Raw genomic sequence first — 22,608 nt, forward strand, 5'->3', positions numbered from 1 at the left:
TCTCCGACTGCAGAGGGCCACTGAACTCTGACACGTGGACACTCTACAAAAAAAAAAAAAAAAAAAAAAAACTCCCTGCAATGTCTTCCTCTTGTTGGTTTTGGCACCAATGTTTTACCTGTGCGTGCGACATCTTTGTTTTGTTTTTGTTTTTTTCTGCACAAGCAGAAACTAATAGAGACTGATTGTGGACGTTGATGGATCATTTCTCTTCACTTTCACTTAGTAATACGTAAAGATGATGACAGGTCCAGTTCATAAATGAGTACAAGTTCTCAGCAGCTCTTGCAGAAGCTTCTGGTAACCCTGACTAAAATGCTGAGAAAAACTGCCACAAAAATATGCAAATGTTTTCCTTGTTACTCTGCTTTTTGCTATAATAACTTGAAAAGTAGGTGTATTATTAGTGAATTAAACGCTTTACCGTATTGGTTTCTGACTGAATGTAACATTGTGTAACATTGTGGTTTCACTGGATATTCATTCTGTGTATTTCTGAATTACATCATGAACCTGTCACTGCCGTGGTTCCAACTCAGAGGTGGGCTCCATCTTTTGTAACGTACAGCTTTATATGCTGGGCTCTTGCCAGCAGGCTCACCTGACAAGACTCCACTAGAGGTCCAGCATTAGCCGCCGCTGGAATGTGTGCTGCAAACTCTTTTCATCTGAATTCATCACTTTGTATAAAGCGTCTGCATAAAGCTGAAAGGAAAAAGAGTGAGTTTTATTGTTTGGTTTAAGATAGCAAGCATTTTCTCCAAAATAGATAAAATAAAATGTTTTAAAACACTGTTAAGTGGTGTAGGAAAGATGTCTTGTCAAAATGAGGCACACATACGTATTCAGCTCCCTTACTTGTATTCCCTAAATTGAAATGCAACTAATAGCATGATGATATCATAATAATTATTGATATTGAGAATTATTGATTAGCTTTTTGTCAATACTGCCAAACTGGTGGCGTGGCCACAGTTTTCATAGTTTCTTTTTACTTTTATTGTTATTTTTAAGCTGTTATGTGGCACAGAAGCAAAACCTGAAACTGCTGCTAGTTACTCTGCTGGCTGTTGCTAGGTAACCAAAGAATGACTGAGTTGCTAGGTAACCAAAGAATGAGTGAGTTAGTTGATCCCACCCACCTTGTTTAGCTTGCTGTGATAGGTTGATCGACCAAAGCTATTCCTTTGCCTTCATCCCCCAGAATGCTGTGCGGTTTTGTGTCAGGATATTTTATTGAATATAGAATAATCTCTCAGATTTATTATAGTGCCTATCACAATATTGTTATTGATTTATTGTCCAGCTCCTTGTAAACATAGCATTAGAGGACACTGTTCACTAAAATATAAGAAAATAAAAACAGCATTGCACAACTGCAAAACATGACTGCTCACCTAAACTGACAGACCAGGTGGGGAAATAATTAATCAGAGAAGCAGCCACGATGCTAATAGTAACTTTGGAGAGGATGTAAAGATGCACAACTCAGATAACTATTTATTTTGAACTCCACAAATCTAAAAATGTATGCAAGAGCGGCAATAAAACAAAGGAAAAACATGTGGAAGACGTTCCTCTGGCAGCTGCAGCTGAAGGTGATTCTCTAGAGTACTGACTCAGAGGTGTTCAATAAATTTTTACATGCCACACTTTTCAGTCTTTTTTAAAATAAGGAAATTGGAAACCATGTGTCATTTTTCTTCCACTTGACAATTATGTGCTACTTCCATACAGATATCACACTAAATACACTAAATACAATGATTCTGTCATTGTAACAGGACAGAATGTGGAAATGTTCAAGACATCTGCAACTGTGATACACCATAAAGTGGGAGATTGTAATAATCATTTGTTTATATAGTCAAGAAAATTTAAGGGTATAAGCCACCACATAAATTAGTAGGTATTACAATGCATTACATATGTTTTTTTAGAGTGAAATTGACCAAAATACCACGTCAAATTAAAGAAAGGAAAAAATAGGGAACCAAATTATAGACAGAGTTTCACCAGGAGTCCTAGAGTGAGGAGCCCCGCCCCCTCGCTCCTCAGACAGTTTGGGGAAGAAGATGGCGGTCGTTCTCTCATTCGCTAAAGCTGTTCTTGTTCCCAGGTTAGTGGTGTGAAGCTGGTGGAAACTGTCCCCGCTAAAATGTAAAGTTACAAGTTCATTTGGTGCTGATTCTGTAATTACATGCTAGACGTGCTCAGACGTTCAAGGGAAAAAGGGTAATTTTTTTTTGTTTTTTTCCAGAATTACGGTTAACGAGATTTTAGCTTTAACGGTCGTAAAACAGCCGTTATAGAGAGTTTGCTACATGTATCTATAAACTCCGATCCACTCCCCGACCCAACCTTATTAAGGTTACGGTGGTTTCCTGTTATCTGTTAGCAGATAACACAACACGGTTAAGGTTACTCTCTGTTACATGAAATCAGTTCTCATCAGAGTCTCAAACATTTATTATAGACGTTACCACTTTCCCCCCCTACTGTGTAATCAATTCTAGTGTAGCTATTCAGAGCTTAAAGTAGTCATCTAAATATGTCCATATTAAATTATGTGACTAATAATATATAACATTTTTCAGAATTATTACAATTCAAAGAAATTAGTAGCCTTAAAATTTCACTGCACTTGAGAAATAGGTTTTCATTTTATGTAAATCTGTAAGATTTAAATTGATTGTTGAATTGTTTTGATTTGGCCCATGGATGCTGTCACAGCTGGTGGGGCTGATGTTGTTTATTGAAGTAGATGGAATATGGTTGTTTTGGAGCAACGGAAGGACACATGGACATGAATGCACAAAGGAATGTTCAATGTATGATTGCATGATTTCATGATTTTGACAATTTGTAATAAAGAGACAGAGTTTGGGGAAGAAGACGGCAGGTCGTCCTCTCATTCGCTAAAGCTGTTCTTGTTCACAGGCTTCCCACTCGGAAGAAAGGAGAAGAAGAGGCATTTAAAAAATATATCATTTGTTACAACTGTTTCAATACAGCTGAGACGCATAAACACAACACATGTTTGCAGAACAACTGATTAAATAAGACACGCATTCTGTATTTCTCCCCCCTCTAAACAATAGCACAACAGTTTACAGCCCAGCAGATTAGGTTCCCATGAAGCCCTTTGATACAGCGGCCCTTTATGACTTACAAGGTTAGTGATACTGTGTATCTCTGGCCATGTAGGTGGGGAGATAACAGCAGGGAAAGTGAGTGAAACGCTCTGCTTGAAACTGTGCAGACTGTCTGCTCTCACTATGAAGCAAACTGAACCTTTTCCCTCCCTTCTTTTTTTTGGGGGGGGGGGGAGTAGAGAAGGGGGGGACTTCCCAGCCTCCCCCACTTCTTCTTTTTCTGTTTTTTCCTTGTGAACCCCGGAACCAGACCCTCTAGTCTGGTAATACCCCTGTCTTCTTTCCCCCTCTCAAGTGGGTGGTCCGGTGGAGCAGCCCTTGGGGCGGGGTCCTCTGTTTTCAACCCTCCTACCCCCGTTCTTTCTTGAAACATGCTTTAATAGAGAAAGTATGCAATGCATACTGCTCTGGTGCAACCCCCCACTATACTGCATCTGGGGTATTCGTGACTGGACGTCTGGGGGATCACACACATTTCCGATTAGGAAGGAGCGAGAGAGAGAGAGGGAGGGAGTGAGTGAGGGAGAGAGAGAGAAACAGAGAGAGAGGGGGGGAGAGATTACCATTTCAATCCAGCTAATGAGACAGGCGATACATTAAGATTTTCATAGTTGTGCAGGAGCACAAAGTGAGCGGAGTGTGTGTGAACTTCCAGGTAAAGCTGCAAACCGACCTAAGGTAAGGATCAACTTCCTCTGCTCCCGCCTCTGTCTGCCTCAGTGTGTGTGGCTGCATGACTCCTCAGCCTGAACATGGAGCCTATATATCTGCATACATGCACGCTCTGAAAGGAGAGATTTTGCACCTGTGTTTCTTTGCCTTTTGTCCCATGGAAAGTTGTTCTTTTTTTGTCCGTCTCTTCAGCGCGACATTTCCCCAATTTTCTCCCCCCATGTAGACCTGCTGTGTTATCGCTCCTAAAAAACAAACACACTTTAGAGAGAGAGAGAGAGAGATGGGTTGCGCAAGTGATGGAAGCAGGGGGATGTTGTCGACTTTCTGCCTTTTAAAATAAATAAAAAAATTTAAAGAAGAAAGGAGACGTAAAAGCCGATGGCTTCTACTTGTTATTTTGGCGTCAACACGCGCCAGCTACTCAACAGGGGATTCGCCTTGTTTCCTACTGTCGAGTTCGGCTTTTAGTGTGTATTTCTGCTCACTATGGTACTGCCGCCCATATGCAGAAAGTACATTCAGTCCCCTACTGGAGAGCCAAACACCGAGCGGTCTGAGTGGACGCCGCGCCGCCGATCACATCACATCAGATCGGCGCGTACTGTTGTTGTTGTTGTTGTTCCGAGAAGTGTTTTGCGAACGACGAAGCGACGTCGTGCGTCTCGTTTGGCTTTAAATCCGTCCAGCGAGGACGCATTTCTCGAATTACTCCGACTTCCTGCTTCGGTGCGGCCGTTTTAATAGGCTGTGATGGCAATTAGCGTTTGGCACATTCCTCACAGAGCCAGGCTCTGAGTGAATGACCACCTTGGGACACCTAGTTTCTGCGAGATGTATGGCTCCCATTCGGTTTTTTCTGTTACCGAAAACTTCATAAATCCCTGCAAATAAAGTTGGTATGGGTTACATAACACAAGGACGCATTGTTCACCATATCACTGCATGCTGGAGAGAATTAATAATAATAATAAAAAAGCTGTAGACTGAGCTATTTCGAAATGTTTTGATAATTAAGTTATCCAACAGTTTCTAAAAGGAAACGGACCACTTAAAGCAAACAAAACATTGTGATATTTATTTTGAATATTGAAATCACGATGTTGGTGCAATAAACCCTAACCATTAATTCAAAGTACAAAATATTTTTCATAAAATATGGATTCAAGACAGAAACTAATGAGCTTTAACTAGTTGCACCGATTGTTTAACAAATGTTTTATGTCAGTTTTCCTTTTTTCGTAGGAAACCCTTATAAATAAAAGCAGCACGAGTATTTAGTTATCCTGAACGATGTTTATTCATTGATTTATCTTATTTAATTAATTCAAATGTCATCTCACTGTACTTTACCTGACAAACATGTCTGATTTATTTAATCAAAATCAATCCAATCAGATTCAGATTCAGCTACATACATTTTGGTTGAGCTCATAAGAAATTTCAGCAGCAGCTTTGGGTTTTTTGTGCCAGTCCAAGATTGTTAGTGCTTCCCATTTGGTCTTCCCTTTCAAAACTTCCTGGGTGTTCCCTGCTCTACTTCCTTTTTCATCATCTCAGCATTCCCATAATTCCCTGCAAGCTTTAGCATCCTTGACACTAGAATTTCCTGCAGGTGTATACATCAAGGGAGGTATAAATCTGTCCAGCTCACTAAATATAAGTTTGGCACTTCAAATGTTATAATCAACCAAATATTGGTTTCAAGCGCTTGTTTGCAATTGCAATTCTGCAGACTTTGTTATTAATATGACTTTATAAAGGATCATATTCAGTTGCTGAAGTTTCAAGGAGGTGTATAGTCACCATTTAATGTTACCAAGTAGTTAATAAATCCTTGTAATAGGCTTCTAATTGTTTACCATATTAATGCAAGCTGGTGGGAATGCATGACACTACGCTAGTATTGACTCATAATATATTCATTAGTTGTTAGTTATCCTTTAATTCAACCACTAATTTTAAACCTTTCTGTATGCACCCCTGCACATCATGTTAATTTCAGTCATTATTGTTTTATCAATGTGAGAAATGTTTCAGCTATAAAATATTTGGAATATTTCTAGGACCATTCATTTAAACTTTACTTTGCAATAAAATATTTGGTTATTTGAGTCAACGTTTACTGTCCGTTATGCCAACACCTGCTGACTCTATATTTGCTGATTCTGCTAGATTTCAATGACCAGGACTGATAGTGAAGACACTTTGTGATAGTGGAAAAGAAGGAAAAGAGAGAGGAAAATGTGGGCTAACCTTAATCAGCATCATCATCACAATTTTTCCATCACTCTTTTTGATCTTCAGCAGCTTGGTTACTAAAATCAATTTCAGGTGAGGACAACAAGAGACATAGTTGTCCATCCAGTTGATCAAATATACTATTTTCATGGCATTTGAAATGTAATAATGTGCCACATATCTTACCCCAGCATTCCTTTACAATGGCAGTATAAGAAACGTTGACATTGCGTTGATGATTACAATTCAATGCTTTACATAAATCCCAAACCACTGACAGAAACTAAAATAAAATAATGAATACAGTTGTCCACATAATACCAAAACAGATCAGTCACAACAGTCTCAAACATGTTTTTGTCTGATTGTTTCTCAGTTTTGTGTATTTACCAATAGGTTCGTTTTCTTCCTTCTGTCTGCGTATTTGTGTGTTACTGCCACAGCTGTAAGTTAACCTGCAGTAACGTTTGCTTCTTTCCCATTGAGAATCAGCTGACAGAGGGAAGCTGGAAAGGCAGACATCAGTGCAATAGATGCAGATCTTGAATGGCAGATTGAGTTGTGAATATCTGTGCTACTTTTAGTCTCTGCACACCATTCTCATGTTTCTCAACATTTGCCAGAGTCTATGTTCCGATGCTCCCAGTGCCAAGGCTTGAGCATGAGTGGTTCCCACAGTTGCTCTTGGAAACATTTCCTGCATGGTTCTCAATTATACTTGTTATACAGTCAACTCTTATTTAAACACCTTTGTCTGAAACCTCTCAAAAAGTAGACGATTGAAAGTACTAATATTTGATTAAGCAATTTGACAAGGATTGTTGCATCGCTTTATTAAAGGGTATTGACATTGTTATTTCTGCTATTAAAAGTCATTTCTTTCCACTGTTAAAGCCCCAGAGGCCTCTGCTCCAGGCTTTGATGCCAACACCCTCTAAAGCAGGTGGACAGACGCAGGAATGAGCGACCGTGGGACCAAAGAGCCATCTCCTCAGTCGAGCACAGCCCAGTCGCCTGATGAGCCCCAGCGCAGGGGTCGGGGTCGACCTCGGAAACAGCAGCAGGTAAAACTTTACAGGCTGCACTCACCTCAAAAGCCAGTTATATTTAGGTTTTAAGTTATAGCTGAATTGTCTTTTTTGTAGAGCGTGGGTGGAAAATGCATTTTTGATTGGTTAGCTTTGGCTCCAGATGTAATCTCTCTCTAAAGGAGCCCGTTGGACCACCGACCCCAAAGAGGCCGAGAGGACGACCAAAAGGCAGCAAGAGCAAAGGCCCCAGAACTGCACTGAAGGTTAAAACTCACCACAACACTTTCATATTTATATACAACTACATACCCATGACGTCAAAAGATCAACAACATTTTTTTTTTACCAAGAAAGTATTAATCTGTAAACTCAGACCTTTGTAAATAGTTCAGAAACTGATGGTGAAATCATACATGTGATGACATTCACTGTAATTTGGAACCTGGAATACAAATACTTGCATTTTGTCGCATAACACATAGGGATTGGGTGATTTTTCTCGTTTTCTGTTTTCAATGCATTTTGATTAGTTACAATAAATATTTCACCATACAAAAGTAGAAAAAACAAACTCATACAAAATCAGTTATCCATGGGTATCTGGTCTGCATTTTCATCCACTGGCTGATGCACTCTGCAGGATGAAATGATTGGAAGTCTCAGTCATCATTTTCTTGTGAGTTGTTTCAGCTTGTGACCTTTGTCAGGATTGTTTGAAGGCCAGAAGCAATTGGTCTACAAATCAATATGTTTCTTACCACTTCATGTGTTGCTGGGATCTTCACCTTAGCAGATTTTAGACCTTCTCCACGCATCTTGGGAGTCAGTGAAGGTGTGCCAGAAACTTTCCCCAATCTTATCCAAACCAGCTGACTCAGTGAAATGTCATAACTAAATTATTGCAGAAAGTATATATATATATATATATATATATATATATATACAGTACAGACCAAAAGTTTGGACACAACTGTGTGTCCAAACTTTTGGTCTGTACTCAATACAGACCAAAGGTTTGGACACACTTTCTCATTGAATTCAATGAGAAAGTGTGTCCAAACTTTTGGTCTGTACTGTATATATATATATATATATATATATATATATATATATATATATATATCACAAATCCCAAAGTCACTGACAGGTTTCTGCATTTACAATAATTGGATCATTTTGTAAATAAAATGCCAGAAAATATTTAAAGTCAGATTAATTTTACAGCATAATATGTAAACTCCCTGTCATAATAATAGTGAGAAAAAAGAAGACATCTTTATTTGTATACTAAGAGTAGAGGAACAGTGCTTTCTTATAGCTTTACATAGAAAAAAAGGATAAATAAAAACAAAAACTCTCAAACTTACACTGAGGTAACAGTAAACAGATGTACTAATTCATATGTCATCTCACTCACTTTGTTTAAAAATAAACAAAGAAATAATAATGAAAAAATTAAACCCCACGGTATAACAGTAACTTAATTAAAGCAAATGCAAAAAAAAAAAATATATATATATATATATAAAAAATTTAAGCCAGTTTTAACAGCATTGAAAGACACAGCAGCTCTTAAAATCTCTGAGACGGTTCTGCAGAGCTTTGAGCTGTTATAATTGAAAGCAGCCTTTTCCCTCTTCATTCGAGTCGTATGATTTCCAGATTATCGGTGGCCGTCCTTATTAATCTGGACAGAGCATCCCTGGTAATCAACTCAATCAGACACAGGAGCCAACGTCCTGGAGACATTGGACATGAAATAAAATCATTTAAGATTCAGATTTATGTACACTATAGATGCAAAGAGAGATGACACAATAGCATAAAATACTTTTCACAATAATTATTACAAAAACATGCTCTGAAACTTTCACATGTGATAGTATGGTATCAGTGTCAAAAGTGTTTAAGGTTTCAGAACTCTTTGTTTTTAAGACGGAAACTCCATAAACATTATTGTAAGTGTATTTTTGCATCAATTAATAAAGTTAATAAGAAAAGATTAAAAATGTTTATTTTATCAATGCAACTAACCAAAGACTAAAGTGATCCAGAAAACATCTGCATATAGAGACAAATATAATTGCGTATCATCTCTTCACTTTTCTTTAAAACTCCTTGTAAAGGAACATATTGATTAAAAGGACAGAGCCCAGTATTGAACCTTGGGGGACTCCATAGATAAATGATAAATGTTCTGAGAAATTTGGAAAAGCGCAACAAAAATGCTGCCATTCAGTTAACAACAAGATAAAAAAAAATGTATTGCTGTGTCAGGACAGTGTTACCTGTTCAATGTGATCCCACTGTTGACTTTAAGAAGAACCGGTCCTGGACTCTGCTGAAATCCAGATATAAATAACCCAATTAACAAAAGCAATTATTTTCTGAAAAACAAGTCTCACACCTGATTATTAACTTGTAAATATCCAGATATTAATTGCATTGCTGATAAATGCTAATAAATCAAGTTATAGTTTACTTTGAACACTTGTGGAAGCTGCAATATAAACAGATTCAAATGCTGAGCTTCTGTTTGCAACCTTCCTGTCACATCTCTCTGTTTGAACCGTGTTAAAAGGTAGAACTGTAGCTTAAAACAAGTTGGGCTTTTTTCTGTTTTATGGATGGATTTTGCTGAGTTGCATTTATTAAACCTCCAGTGAATAAACTAGTTTGTTGTGCATCAGTGGCTCTGAGGTAGCAATTATTGTCAGTCAATTTAGCTTCTAAAACTTGTTAAAACACAACGGACTGAGGTAGTTAGTGGATGCAATTAGACATGCCAATCACACAAATCCATCTTTCTGTGGAAAGTTCAGTTAGAGAAAACATTAACATGAGTTCACAAAGGTTTTACTGTTTGATTAGACACAATCTTTTTATCTGTGGAGTTGTTTACATAAAGGTAAGTGCATCTTTAGTACTTGAAATCTGTGCAGGTACTCTAGATGTCGACATACTGAGGAGGGATTTGACAAAATATTTTTGCTCAGCATCAATGCAGCTCTTTACATTCAGGAAGCAGAAGGACATTGCATATTCCAAAAGTTACCTCTGCATAAAACCTCCTGAGAGGAATGTGAATATAGTAGCATGTAATCTAAACTTTTTCCACCACTGATTTGGTTTCTCCTCAGAAAGTAGAGCCTGTTGGGCAGAGGCGACCACGAGGGCGACCGAGAAAATGGGTATGGAGTTCTCACTGGCCTGTATGGATGGACTGAAAATATGCAGGTTTTTGCAAAAGTACTCAGACCCTTTGAACTTTTTCACACTTTTAAAGATCCAACCACACACTTTTAGCACTACTGGTCTTCATTGAACTGTAAACTGGCAGGAAACAAGGTGGAGAGAGAGGGGGAAGACATGCAGTAAATGTCCCGGAGCATGAATCGAACGCAGGACGACCGCATCACGGACGGTGGCCTCTGCATATGGTGCACAATTTCTGCCAACTGGGCCGCCCAGTGCCCCCACCTTTTCAGTATTTTACTGGGATTTTATGCAGTGGACCAACACAGAGTGATTTGGAATTGTGAAATGGAAATAAATTACACATAGTCTTCTAAGTTTTTTAAGAATAAATATCTTAAAAGTGTGGAATCCATTTGTTTTCATCCTCTGAGTCAATACTTTGTCGAGCCACCGTCTGCTGCAGCTCCAGCTGTAAGAGGTTGAAGGGAATGTCTTTACCAGCTTTACTCATCTAGACAATTAACATTTAGACCATTCATCCTTACAAAACAGCCCAGTGTGGTTAAAGAGAACCTGTCAACTGGGTTTAATTGGACATTTGATTGGGATATTTTAACACTTGAATATGTATTGATCTAGTTGTCCTGATATATGGGGACTCATAAGAGCCAACAGATTTTATTTTAGGATAGACCTGTATTTGACCCAAACCAACTTTTCTCTGTCTTTGTTAATGAGAATTATCCCCACATCACAATTCTGCCACTACCATATTTTGCCATGGGGGTGAGCTTAGCTAGTTTTATGTGACACAATGTTTTCTACAGTGACTTTCTTCTTGCTGCTCTTCCATAAAAGCTAGATTTGTGTTGATTTCCCAAATGAATAGTGGATCTTTGTACTATTCCCCTCTTTTTTCTTAATAACTATGTGACTTTTAAATACCTATAGTTGCACTGGATTGTGTCTAGGTGTATCACAGTCAACATGAATGTTCACTGCACTGCTTGAAAAAATATCTTCAGATAAAATTCAAATAAATAAAATCAAAGTTTGTGGTTGAAAGTCCAAGGGGTATGGATGCTTTTGCAATGCATTTTGTGTCTAAAGCTTTTGTGTGTGTGGGGGTGTATGTGCGTGCGTGCAGGGAGGTGTGGGCGTGTGTGTGTATGTGCGTGCGTGCAGGGGTGTGTGTGTGTGTGTGTGTTGGGGTGTGTGTGTGTGGGTGTGCTGGAGCTGTTCAGTATGAAACTCTCATTTTCCATCAGTCTTTAATGGCTTCTACTGTCTTGTGTTTTATGTTTTGTTTTACAGCCCCGGAAAGTTGTTCCAGAAGTGACTGAAGAGCAGCAGGTGAGGAAAATGAAAAGGTGTAACAGGGTGGTCTAGTTTTGTTTTAATGCAGCTCTTTAAGGCATTAAAGCCTAGTTGTTTGGCAAAAATAATAAAATAACAATAATAACCTCTCTCCCCCACTAATATATAAAATTTTCAAAATGTTTGCCGCTCTTGCTCTTAATTACTGAAGCCTCTACCCATATATACCCTGTAGTAAACTTGTCTTTGACTGCAGCTGCACCAAGTTGCATTTCAGCATTTTTTTTGTTGCCACTCTTTTATAGTCTAACTTACATCTACAATCAGATCAAACTATAGGTGGAGAGAGTTTTTGAGCGTGTCGCCTCAGTTAAACAGAAATTTCATTCTGTGTCACACGTTTGCCTTTTGACTGGTGCCAGTTTGCAAGTCTTCTTGTGTCAAGCTTTGATCACATTTAAACCTACGTTCAGCTGCAGAGTCACTATGTTCTGCGAATCCACACCAGTGCTCTGTAAAGGTACAATCTGATCTACAAGCTGTTACAGTAAATATATGTCGGAGGTAGTTAGTGATCAAACTACTCCTTAGATGTTTTGCGTAACTGCAGCATCTCTGAAGGAAAAACACTCAGTTGGAAACAGATATTTACATGTGCAGCTTATAAAGACAACATTTTTTTCTTACTGTTTGGCATTAAATCAGTCAAAACGTTTTTCCTGTTTATGTCAGGATTTGCAAAATTATTTCTGTTCCCTAAATGCCAGAGATCGACATTTCTAAAGAGAATTTTACATTTGTTTCATTTGCGGTTGTTACAATCAACTTTTCCTTCCTCAAGCTTCTCACAATAGAGTTATGTGTAATTTGGGCCCATTCCACCTGACTGACATGATGGGACTGGGTCAGATTTGTGCACTCACAAACACATTTTGCGATGGCCACTCCATCCTTAAGCCACTCCGTCTCTAATTTGGTGGCATGCTTAGGGTCATTGATCCTTTTGGAAGATGCTTTACCTCAGATATCTTGTGATGTGCGTCAATATTTCCACGTCATGTATTTTATAAAGTTCACCAGTCCTTCCTTTGTCAGGCAAAAAATCATAATGTTGTTAGATTCCCCAACTGTACCCCACAGTTTGGGATGTTCTCAAATTTGCAAGTTTCTATTTTCTTTCCTCAAAAGGTATTGATGCTTTTGTTTCTTCAAGGTAATTTCTCCAAAAACTACAGCTTTTGTGCAGGCTGCTATCTGGCTTCCTATGTTGCTTTTGGAGTATTGGCTTCTTCCTTGCAGAGTGGCCTTTCAGCCCACATAGATACAGGACTGATTTCATTCTCCATAATGGCTCTCTTACCATCTTCACCCAGCATCTTCACAAGATCTTTTATTTATGTCCTGGGATTTATGCAAGCTGATTTCATACAAGAAAAAAGAGAATCCATCTTCTTCCTAAATTTTATTATAGCTAGACACTCCCATTCTGCCTGTAACAACTGAATGTTGCACCTTCAGGCATCTAGATATTGACAGACATCTTCTTGTTTGACGTTAAACTTTGATTAATTTCATGCCAGACATTAAGAAAACAGTTTATACAAATATTTGGCTACAATTATTTGTTTGTTTTTTTTCTGAAAAACAAAACATAAAAATACTTAGAAAGTATTGCATATAGAAGTATTTTAATAAATGCATAAAAAACATAATAGAGCAAGTGCATAAGGTGCACTGTAGAGATAGAGAATCAAATGATAAGTTATGAAAGTAGGCTGTTGTTTGGTCCATCTGATTCATATCAGTTCACTTTAAACATAATACTAATACAGAAACATGAGTAGTCATGATATGATTGCTGAGACTAGAACACAAAACTGTCTTCACAATTTAAATATTAGCTTTCCTTTTTTTAAATGTGATACTTTGAGTCATTTAATTGCTCATTGATTTAATCATTTAAAAATTTTAGAGGTTTTTTAAAAAATCACCTTTTGGGGGAAATCTCATGCTGACATTTTTGGAAATCGCCAGTCTGATCTGACATTATTACTGCAATTATAAACTTTTTATTTTTATTTGATTTTGATGAAAAGACAAACATGTCGCATGTTGTGTTTTTTAAGGGCTTGTTCTGCAGATTTTGTATTTGCTGCTCTGCTTTATAAGCTGGTTAATCAGTCAGTCTGTCTGCTCTGAGAGAGCCTTGGCCAGCTATAGTTTTAAAACAGCTTTACCTTCATAAGTGTGGTGGATGCTTTTAGTTTCCACACTGTGTTTTATGGCTGTATTTGTTTTTCCTTTGAGCAAGAAAAAGGTGTAGTAGCTAGCAACAGGTGGGAGAGGGGCAATACTTTGTAACTCTGTGCTCTATGCAGTTAAAGAAAACTTTGTTCACTTTTACATCTTGTGTTTTATCTAATGAAAAGGAGATAAAACCGCATCTCCTGTTTTGAAACAACAAAACAGGAGATACTGTTCAGTAGTATCTAAACAGTATCTCTGTTTAGATACTAGTATCTAAACAGAGATGCTAGTAGTTTTGAAACAGCAGTTTGCTAGGCCTCAATAACGGTAACCGGTTCATGACTGGCACAAGTACAGCAAAAAAAGAGAGCTTGGTTAAATGTCAGTGGTTAATCTGAGGTTTAGGTCTAATGTCTACCACTAATTTAAAACCCTTAAAAAAATGCTGTAATCATCCCTCAATATTCAGGGGTTCAACTGAAGAACATTAACAAGTAAATCTTTGTAAAATTACTGGAAATGTTGTGCCGCTCCAGAAACATCTCCCTTAAATCCTGATAATGAAAGACAGGAAAAATGCGCCTGGGCTTTTTATCCATTAAGCCACCAGGAGCCTCGGGTTGTTGCATTACAATGATTAAAGCGTCAAAAAGTCACCTGTTAACCAGACTCACATGTTAGTTAACAGTTTACTTGTTAATAGTTAATAGTCTGGGTTCATCTCACTTCCCTCTGAAACTGCTTCTAAGCAGAGGTGGATGAAGAGGCAGATCATCTCTCCTGTGGGATTTTTGTTAATCTCCTGCCATCTGCTTCAGGGTATCACCCTGTAATACATCCTCACTCATGTTTTATGCTGTGTGTTTGGTTTATTTTATAATAAAGATAAGGGCATGTATAAATGTCACAATATTTCATTGACTTTCTGGTTTTACTGATCATTTTGTGTAGGGATGCAAGAAAGTTTTCCAAAGGTGACCAGATAAGTCTAATAATATTTTTGTGACACTTCCTACTGAAATCCAGAATTAAAGCGGTTCGTGAATATAAATGACAAAAAATAAAAGAATGCTGGCATTTATTGAGATATTGTCTCTTCTATTTTACTATAAATACAGCTGTAGAAAAAACTTAGAGCCCACTTGCACTGAACCCCATTGAAAACCTCCTGGTTATTCCACCAAATATTGATTTCTGAATTCTTCCTGAGTTAAAACATTAGTTTTGTTGTTTCTAAATGAACACTGAACTTGTTTTCTTTGCATTATTTGAGGTGTGAAAGCATCTGCATCTTTTTGCTTATTTTGACCATTTTTCATTTTCTGCAAATAAATACTAAATTTTTGCGTGGAGCTTTGGAGACATGTTGTCAGTAGTTCATAGAATAAAAGAACAGTGTTAATTTTACTCAAACATATGTCTATAAAGAGTAAAATCAGAGAAACGGATCATTTTAAAAGGTTTTTCCAGAGGTTATGTCTATGTTAGTGTCATGCTGTATGGACTGTGAGTTAATCAGCACTAGTAAAACCAGACATAACCTTATTTTAGCAATACAAGATTTTAAAGTTGCTTGCTAATAAATTGTTTGTGACATAAAGTGTTGTTTTTACCTGAACTGATGTACAAAGATCAGAAAACAAAGTTCAACAAAAATTAGCCCTCCTCTTCATTTCACATTTCCACCTTTAATCTTGGATGTTTGTGATATATTTAATTTACTTTTACTAAGCTTAGCAAAAAAGTAAAAAAAACAACTAAATTAGTAAATGTGTGAATATCTAAAAGTGAAGCAGCAAATTATTAATGTAAAAAAAAAGTTTTAAAAACTTGTTTTAAGTTAAAAATTAAAAAAATATAAATATATGAATGTTTTTTTTTAACTTTCCATTCCCCAGACCTGTGACAGTTTCAAAAGGTTAAATGAATCACCCCTAATATTAAAAATGCAGAAAGTGTTTTTTGTACATAAGCACAACTTTCAGTAAGTTGTCTCTGCACAAGCTTCATTGTTTTTTTCTGAACTGACTTCATGTTGATGTGGCGAATTCTTGGAAATTCACAGACTCTGGTGCCGAATTCCCCACATGGCATAAAGTTCCTTTGGTCTCATCCACCTTTGGAGCGTTTCTCAGAAACCTCAGGCTGTTTTAGCCATCTTGTCGAGAGTGTTGCACAACAGCGTTTACCAACACGATGCCCCTCGCCTCGCCTTATCGCATCCTCTGCGCTGAGCAGTTTGTCAAAGAGGTTAGGGCGCCTAAAAGAACTGAAACCATTGAGACAGACTCCTTTCTCAGAGGCACGCACACGAAGGGGAAGAATGAGTCAGTGTTGCGAGGGGAAACCTGATCTAACTGCTCTCTTCCCCTGTCTTCTTGGTTTCCTGATGTAACCGTCGTCTTCCTCACATTTCTAGGTCTGACGGCTGGAGCCTCGCTCTCTCGCACGCAATTGCCCCGTGAAGTTTTTGCCACTCATTCTTGTACTCGCGTGCTCTTTCTAGCGTTGATTCAGTACCTTTTGAGCTGCGTGAGTCACCGCTCAGAAAATAACTGATCTTTCTCCTTTTTTTGCTCCTCGGATGTTCCAGGGCCCTTCGGAGGAGGCCGAGGAGGGCCACTCATCTCAGGTGCCTGCTCAGGAGGAATCGGAGTAGATGGGATCCTTCTCTACCTACCTCAGTGTTTGGCCTCAAGCAAACAGGGGTACAATCTGACTCCCTATCTGTGATGGGAAATCAGGAACACACACACTTACACACACTCACACCCAAAAACGAAAATCCTCACAGACAGCAGTTTCCTCTCCTGATCTAAACAGCACCATGGATTTGTTGTTGCTTTGAGTATCTGATCGTTTGAGCCTTTGTAAAGGCATGGTTCCAGCTTTTGGGAAAAGTATTTGCAGAGTTGCTGAATATTAAGAAAATTTGTATTTTATATATAGACAGGAGGCAAAAAATAAAATAAAAACGTACGCTTCCTGTCTTGTGACAACATGAATGTGCCTTTTAAAAAACAGCAAAGTGATATAGCACAGGTTCTCCAACATACAGCACCCTCCATAGTTATTGGTAAAAGAAATTCAACAGCTTAACATTAAAGTAAAAAACAACAACAACCCTTTCAACCCTCCTCACTGTGTGGTGACAAGATACACTTGGCTTAGCGTCCAGCCTTATTTGTCACAACTCCAGTGCTTTAAAACATTCAAAATTTTATTTTGGAACTAAGTATTTCAGCTATTTTCTTGCTTCTACGTCCATTTACAATTATCAACATACCTTAATTGATTAACATGTTCTCTTGTTTTTATGTTTTGAATGGATGGCTAAAAGAATTGGGCCTCTTTAATGAAATACTATAAATAAGTAATGAACATTCAGCTTAAAAAGTAAATCATTCAATAAAATTCTATTTCATAATTAGTACTTCCTGAGGGTTATTTTATTAAAAACAATTATTTTCTACCATAAGATATATTTTTTCCAGACTAAATAAATATAGTCAAATTAAAAGTTGTATTTTTCTAAATTGTTTGAGGTTATGAGATTATGCTTCTGCAATAAAAGATAGAGTTTAATTATTTATAAAGATGGAGGGCAGTGTGTATATAACTAGAGATGCACTAATTAATCAATCAGAGATCAGAATCAGCCAATTTTCCTTTAATCGGCTCTGATCAGATCAGAAGGCCTCATGAGATTTATTTTATTTGCTATTCAGTCCTTTAGGTTTGACGCTTAATGCTTTAATGGATGATTCCTTCATTCTTTGTTGGATTCAAAGCTGCAGCCTGTTTTAAACAAAACTGCTACGCATTTCTATTTCTTTTATTTCTTATATTCTTTAGTAAAAAAAACAATGCAATAGGTCAAAAAGCAAAGAAAACCGTATTAATCGGTATCAGGAAAAGCCAGATATGTGGATCTCTGAATATGAGTTCTATGTAAAATTTCTAATAAATGTTTAAGTTCCTCCTGTGCCTTCTAGCTCTATATCAGGCTATCAGCTCAAAGATATGGAATAATTAGTGGTTTAATACCCCACTAACTAAATGCACCCAATTTAACCTTTATGTCTTACATGTAAAAGAGAATTAAAATAAATTTAATCATCTGGATTGCAAATTTTTAAACCCATCTAATGTAATCTTTTCTCTTGCATTTTTTAAGACCTGAAAGAATGCTTCTCCCTTAAAGTGGAACTATTCCTTTATTTTGCCAGCTGTCCTGAGCGTCTCTGTGAGATTTTTTGCATGTGTGGGAACGCATGTCTGTATGTTTTGTGCTTGAATGGTGAGAGAGACGCAGAGAAAGACAAAAAGAAAGAGGCAGAATTTTTTAAAAAAGGACAAAAGGAACCAAACTGAACCGGGTTTCAGCACATTTTCTGTCAGCTGTTTTAAACTTGATATTTTCAAACCAATGTGACAACATAATCATGGCAAGCTGAATTCATTTTTGTGAAAGCTGGTGTGATTTCAAATTGAAATATCCATTTTCAGAGATTATTTCCTAACCTCTGCTGAGTAAATCCTTCCAAGCAGAAAGTGACTGATTTAAATCCAAAGGTTGAAATGGATATTTCATTTTGGAACAAAAAAGAAATAGCTAAAACAAAACCTTCAGAAATACTTGAGTCAACCGCAGTGTTGAGGTGTCATTTTTACCACTCTCAGGATTTCACTTTTTTAACAGTGCTCTTACGTCATTTATGAAAACCTCAGGTACATATCTATTCAGGAACATGATATCTACTCAGTAATAATTGTGGTGCTGTGTTTGTTGTGCGATTCTGATCTGTATTTGACATTACCAGTATGCCTTGACTCAAAGACCTCATGTAAAAACCTCAGTCAGCCTCAGCTTCTTGATCTCTCATTCTACCTCAGCGACACAAAAACACAGAAGATCCTCCTGCAAAGTTATCCTTCACTCCCTCAGAAGTGATACTGTATACGCAAAAAACACACACACACAACCACAGGCATGTGTACCAATGCAAATCAACAAGTTTCAGGGCTAAATGCCAACAAACCAACAAATACACACAAGTAACAAAAGGATGTTACACTCCAGCGGAGGTGTACAGATAAAGTATCAATATCATTTCAGAAAAATAACTGTATCTGATAAAATAAAAAAAAATAAAAAAACTGAAGCGAGACTCTGATCTCCTGGGAATTAAAGTGCAGCCAATAGTTTACAACAACTTGATGAAATACTTGCCTTTTAGAGTGTAGTACCTTATGAAAACCTGTATTTTTTTATTTTGATTTTTTTTGTGGGATGGGGAGGGGATTGTTATTCTTTTTCTTATTTTACTACATCATGTATTTTTTCCTCTGATTCTTACACTGTAAAATGTATGTGTGACACTTAATTCTTGGCAGCAAAATAGCCGCAACGTGCTGAAATACATTAGATGAACCTCAATGTTTGCATGTACTTGACCCAATTGTGCTACAATAACACGACAGGATTGTACTCAACTGATAGTGTGTTTTATTGCTTATGAGTTCATTTTTTTTACTACTTCAAGGTGAAAAAGGTTGGGCCTTATAGAGTTTTTTGCTTTAAAGGATAATATTTGCTTCTGAACATACAGTGCCTTGCAAAACTCTTCATAACCTTTTAAACTTATTCATACTTTGTCAAGTTTCAGTGTGTTTTATTTGGACTTTATGTTTTTGACCAACACAGTGAAGAAATTAGAAGATGAAGAATCACTTTTTACTGCGATTACTGGTGCAGGCTTTTAAAGTATGTTTTTTGCCAGCTTTGCATGTTTTCTTTACCATTTAGTTCAAGAGAGAACTTCTCAAGGGAGAGCTTCTCTGAACTTCGGTTTTGTACTTTTGCCACATCGCTCTCTGGATCTCTGCAGCTCCTGCTTTCCTCGCCCCGCATGGCGGTTTAGGCCATGTTTTGGTAGATTTGAAGTTGTGCCATACTCTATTTACAGATTATGAACTGAACTGATCTCTGTGAGAAGTTTAAAGCTTGGGGTGTTGTTTAATAACTTTACAGCTTTACGCTTCTCCACAACTTTATTCCTGCAGTATTCCTTGGCATAATCCCTTGGTTTAGGTGGCTTCTCAATGCAGTTGGTTACATCAGATTATTAGGGTTTAAATACAGATTTGTATTTTAAATACATTTTAAAACATGTATCCGTCCAGTTTATACGTGTGCATCGCCTCCTGTTGGTCTACTGCATAAAAAGGCCAGTAAAATACATTACCGTTTCTGGTTGTAATATAACAAAAATGTCTAAAAAGTTTAATAAGTTTCAATATTTTTGCAAGCCACTGTATTTAAGCTTCAGTTAAGCACAGAGGATTTTATTAGTTGGGCATAAAACACTCATTCGTTTTCACTGAAATGATTCAATGAAACCCCTTAACTAAGAGGTTTGCTGCTTTTTCCGGGTAATATGTTTTGTTTCTGTTTACTTTCATGTTCACAATAAATAAAATACAACTTTTTTTAACGGTGTGTTCAGTGCTGGCAGAAATCCCAAGACATGAACTATAGACCTGCATGTTTCCTGCAGGTGCGTTGATAATTTTTAGATCTTATATTGGTGAAGTTAGAAGAAGAATAAAGAAAATATATAGTTATAAAATTAGGCTGATAATTACAGGAAATATCCCTGTAGACAAAAAAAATGGTTGCTTCTTCATTAATAAGTCAACTTAAGAGCAAAAATCTCAGTCATAAATGCATGTTTGTACCCTGGTCAAAGCTGAAAATATGACATTTTTAGTTATTATTGGGCAGAAAAATCATTGATAATGTCACTTTATTTAAGTATTTGATCTGGTTTTTACAATAAATCATCAAGGTATAGCGTTTAATTACAGAGTTTTCTTGGTGTTCACAGTGCCAGGTTTCATTACCAGCCTCGTCTGGTTTAAGGTTACATGTTGATCAGCTCTAGGTGTGAGCAGAAACACTCACAACATGTTGATCTAGTCGTTAAGTCTCTTTGTTGCCCTCCATGACAGACTAAATGCTCCTTCAGCTATGAGTGCCTCCAAATACCAAGTGGTCACTATAGATTACTACCACTGTTAATTATCATCAGATCATCCTAAACATACTGTAAGGAGAAGGTTCTGATATTTAAGGGGGATTCTATTTGGTATTTATTATCAGTCAGAGTCGCACCTGTTGCAGACTGTCTGAACTACTTGAGTTTGTAAAAGAAGAGATTAGAAAGAAGAGCTAAGAACTTGTGAATTTAGTTACTTGCCTGTTTTTCTGAATTCATGCGAAATGTGTTAAAATAGGTCAGCAAATCAGAGTCAATACCCAAAGCAAAATGTGTAAGAAAATGTTGTAACCAGTCCTTCAGAGCTGCTGGTTTTCTACCTTCTTGAGATGTCCTCTTGGTTGAACACACTTGATTTAAATGAAAGGGTCATGCTTTTATTTTGAAGTGTTTGATGACAGACTGAGGAAATAATGAACTGTCATCAGGTGGGTTGGAGCAGGAACCCATTTACAAAATGTAGTCCCTTTTGCTAAGTTAGTTCTAGTAAAAGCATAATTTGAACCAAATAATAATTTTCAACATGTAGTCACTAATTACTAGATTAAATTAACACTATTTGTAACGTTATCTTTAAGAAACTCTGAGCTACTAGTGTTTGCAACCTCACATCTGATAAAAAGTGTCTGAGTTTTTAGTTAGCAGTTGTCTGACATCTGAAATCTTCAGACAGCTCTCTTCTAAAGATAAAATACTGATTGCTGATAAGTAATCCACAGAACCCTACCTTAGAATTGCTTCAACAGCGGATAACAAACCTCCAAAAAGTAGTTAATCTAAAAGTAGTTAATCCAAAATATCTGGACACCTTTTCTTGCTGGGATTTCTGTTCTTACGCTGACATATTGAAGTATTCCTTATAAAATGAGAATTATTACAGATTAATTTTTTATAAAATCTCTTTAAAAATGCATCAAACATGTCCCTCTTGCATTGCTTATTACTTGAAAATCACCCATTTACTTTATATTCAAACACTTTTTTTTATGTTTTTACTGATACATCATTTATTTTATGTATTTCAGCATCGTTGCCTAAGCTGCTGCCACATTACCGATTTATTCAATGTTGCATTGACTTTACTTATTTAGCCCTCCTGGACTACCTCTGAAGAGAACCAAGCCTGGGCCATTTTTTAGGGACACTTGCGGCCTTTTAAGGCCAGAAGTGTCCATCAGCCCTGCAGGCAGAGTGGATCATAAAATCTTGAAATAACTTTTGAATACTGCAGTAGTCCACACACACACACATCTCATCTCACTATATTGATATGACCAGAAGTGAATGAGTCATCCCTGAAAGGTGCCTCTTAATTTAACTCCAGCTAAGTCAGTGTGTTATTTTACACGAGCTGTGTTTGGATATTTACTCTTTCTGTAAGGGGACAATGTTGTTTTGTGATCTTACTGCTAGTGATATAGTAACATACAGTACTTGATCTAGTTTCAACTATTGAAAAGTTGAACTGTAACTTGAGAAATCATCTTTAATGCCTTACCTTTAACACAATGTAATAGTTATGTTATTGATATGTCCTCATCCACTTCTTTAATACAACTCACAAACCTGTGATATATATTTTGTTATGATTCTTTACGTTGTGATTTGTGTTACCTTGCTTCTATATCGCTTATCAATAAAAATATCACACTCTTCATTTGTTGCCATGGATTTGTGCTGTCTTTT

General features: G+C 37.1%; 1 protein-coding gene across 1 annotated transcript; it reads left to right on the forward strand.

Moving 5' to 3' along the window:
- Window positions 1-3,348: 3,348 nt before the first annotated feature.
- Window positions 3,349-22,577, forward strand: si:ch211-161c3.6 (high mobility group protein HMGI-C). The gene is made up of 6 exons (XM_032549114.1): window positions 3,349-3,833; window positions 6,963-7,132; window positions 7,279-7,362; window positions 10,240-10,290; window positions 11,612-11,650; window positions 16,455-22,577. The coding sequence occupies exons 2-6, from the start codon at window positions 7,028-7,030 to the stop codon at window positions 16,518-16,520; spliced, it is 345 nt and encodes a 114-aa protein (XP_032405005.1). The 5' UTR covers window positions 3,349-3,833; window positions 6,963-7,027; the 3' UTR covers window positions 16,521-22,577.
- Window positions 22,578-22,608: the final 31 nt, after the last annotated feature.

The sequence above is a fragment of the Xiphophorus hellerii genome, chromosome 20, assembly GCF_003331165.1.
Source record: "Xiphophorus hellerii strain 12219 chromosome 20, Xiphophorus_hellerii-4.1, whole genome shotgun sequence".
NCBI lineage: Eukaryota > Metazoa > Chordata > Actinopteri > Cyprinodontiformes > Poeciliidae > Xiphophorus > Xiphophorus hellerii.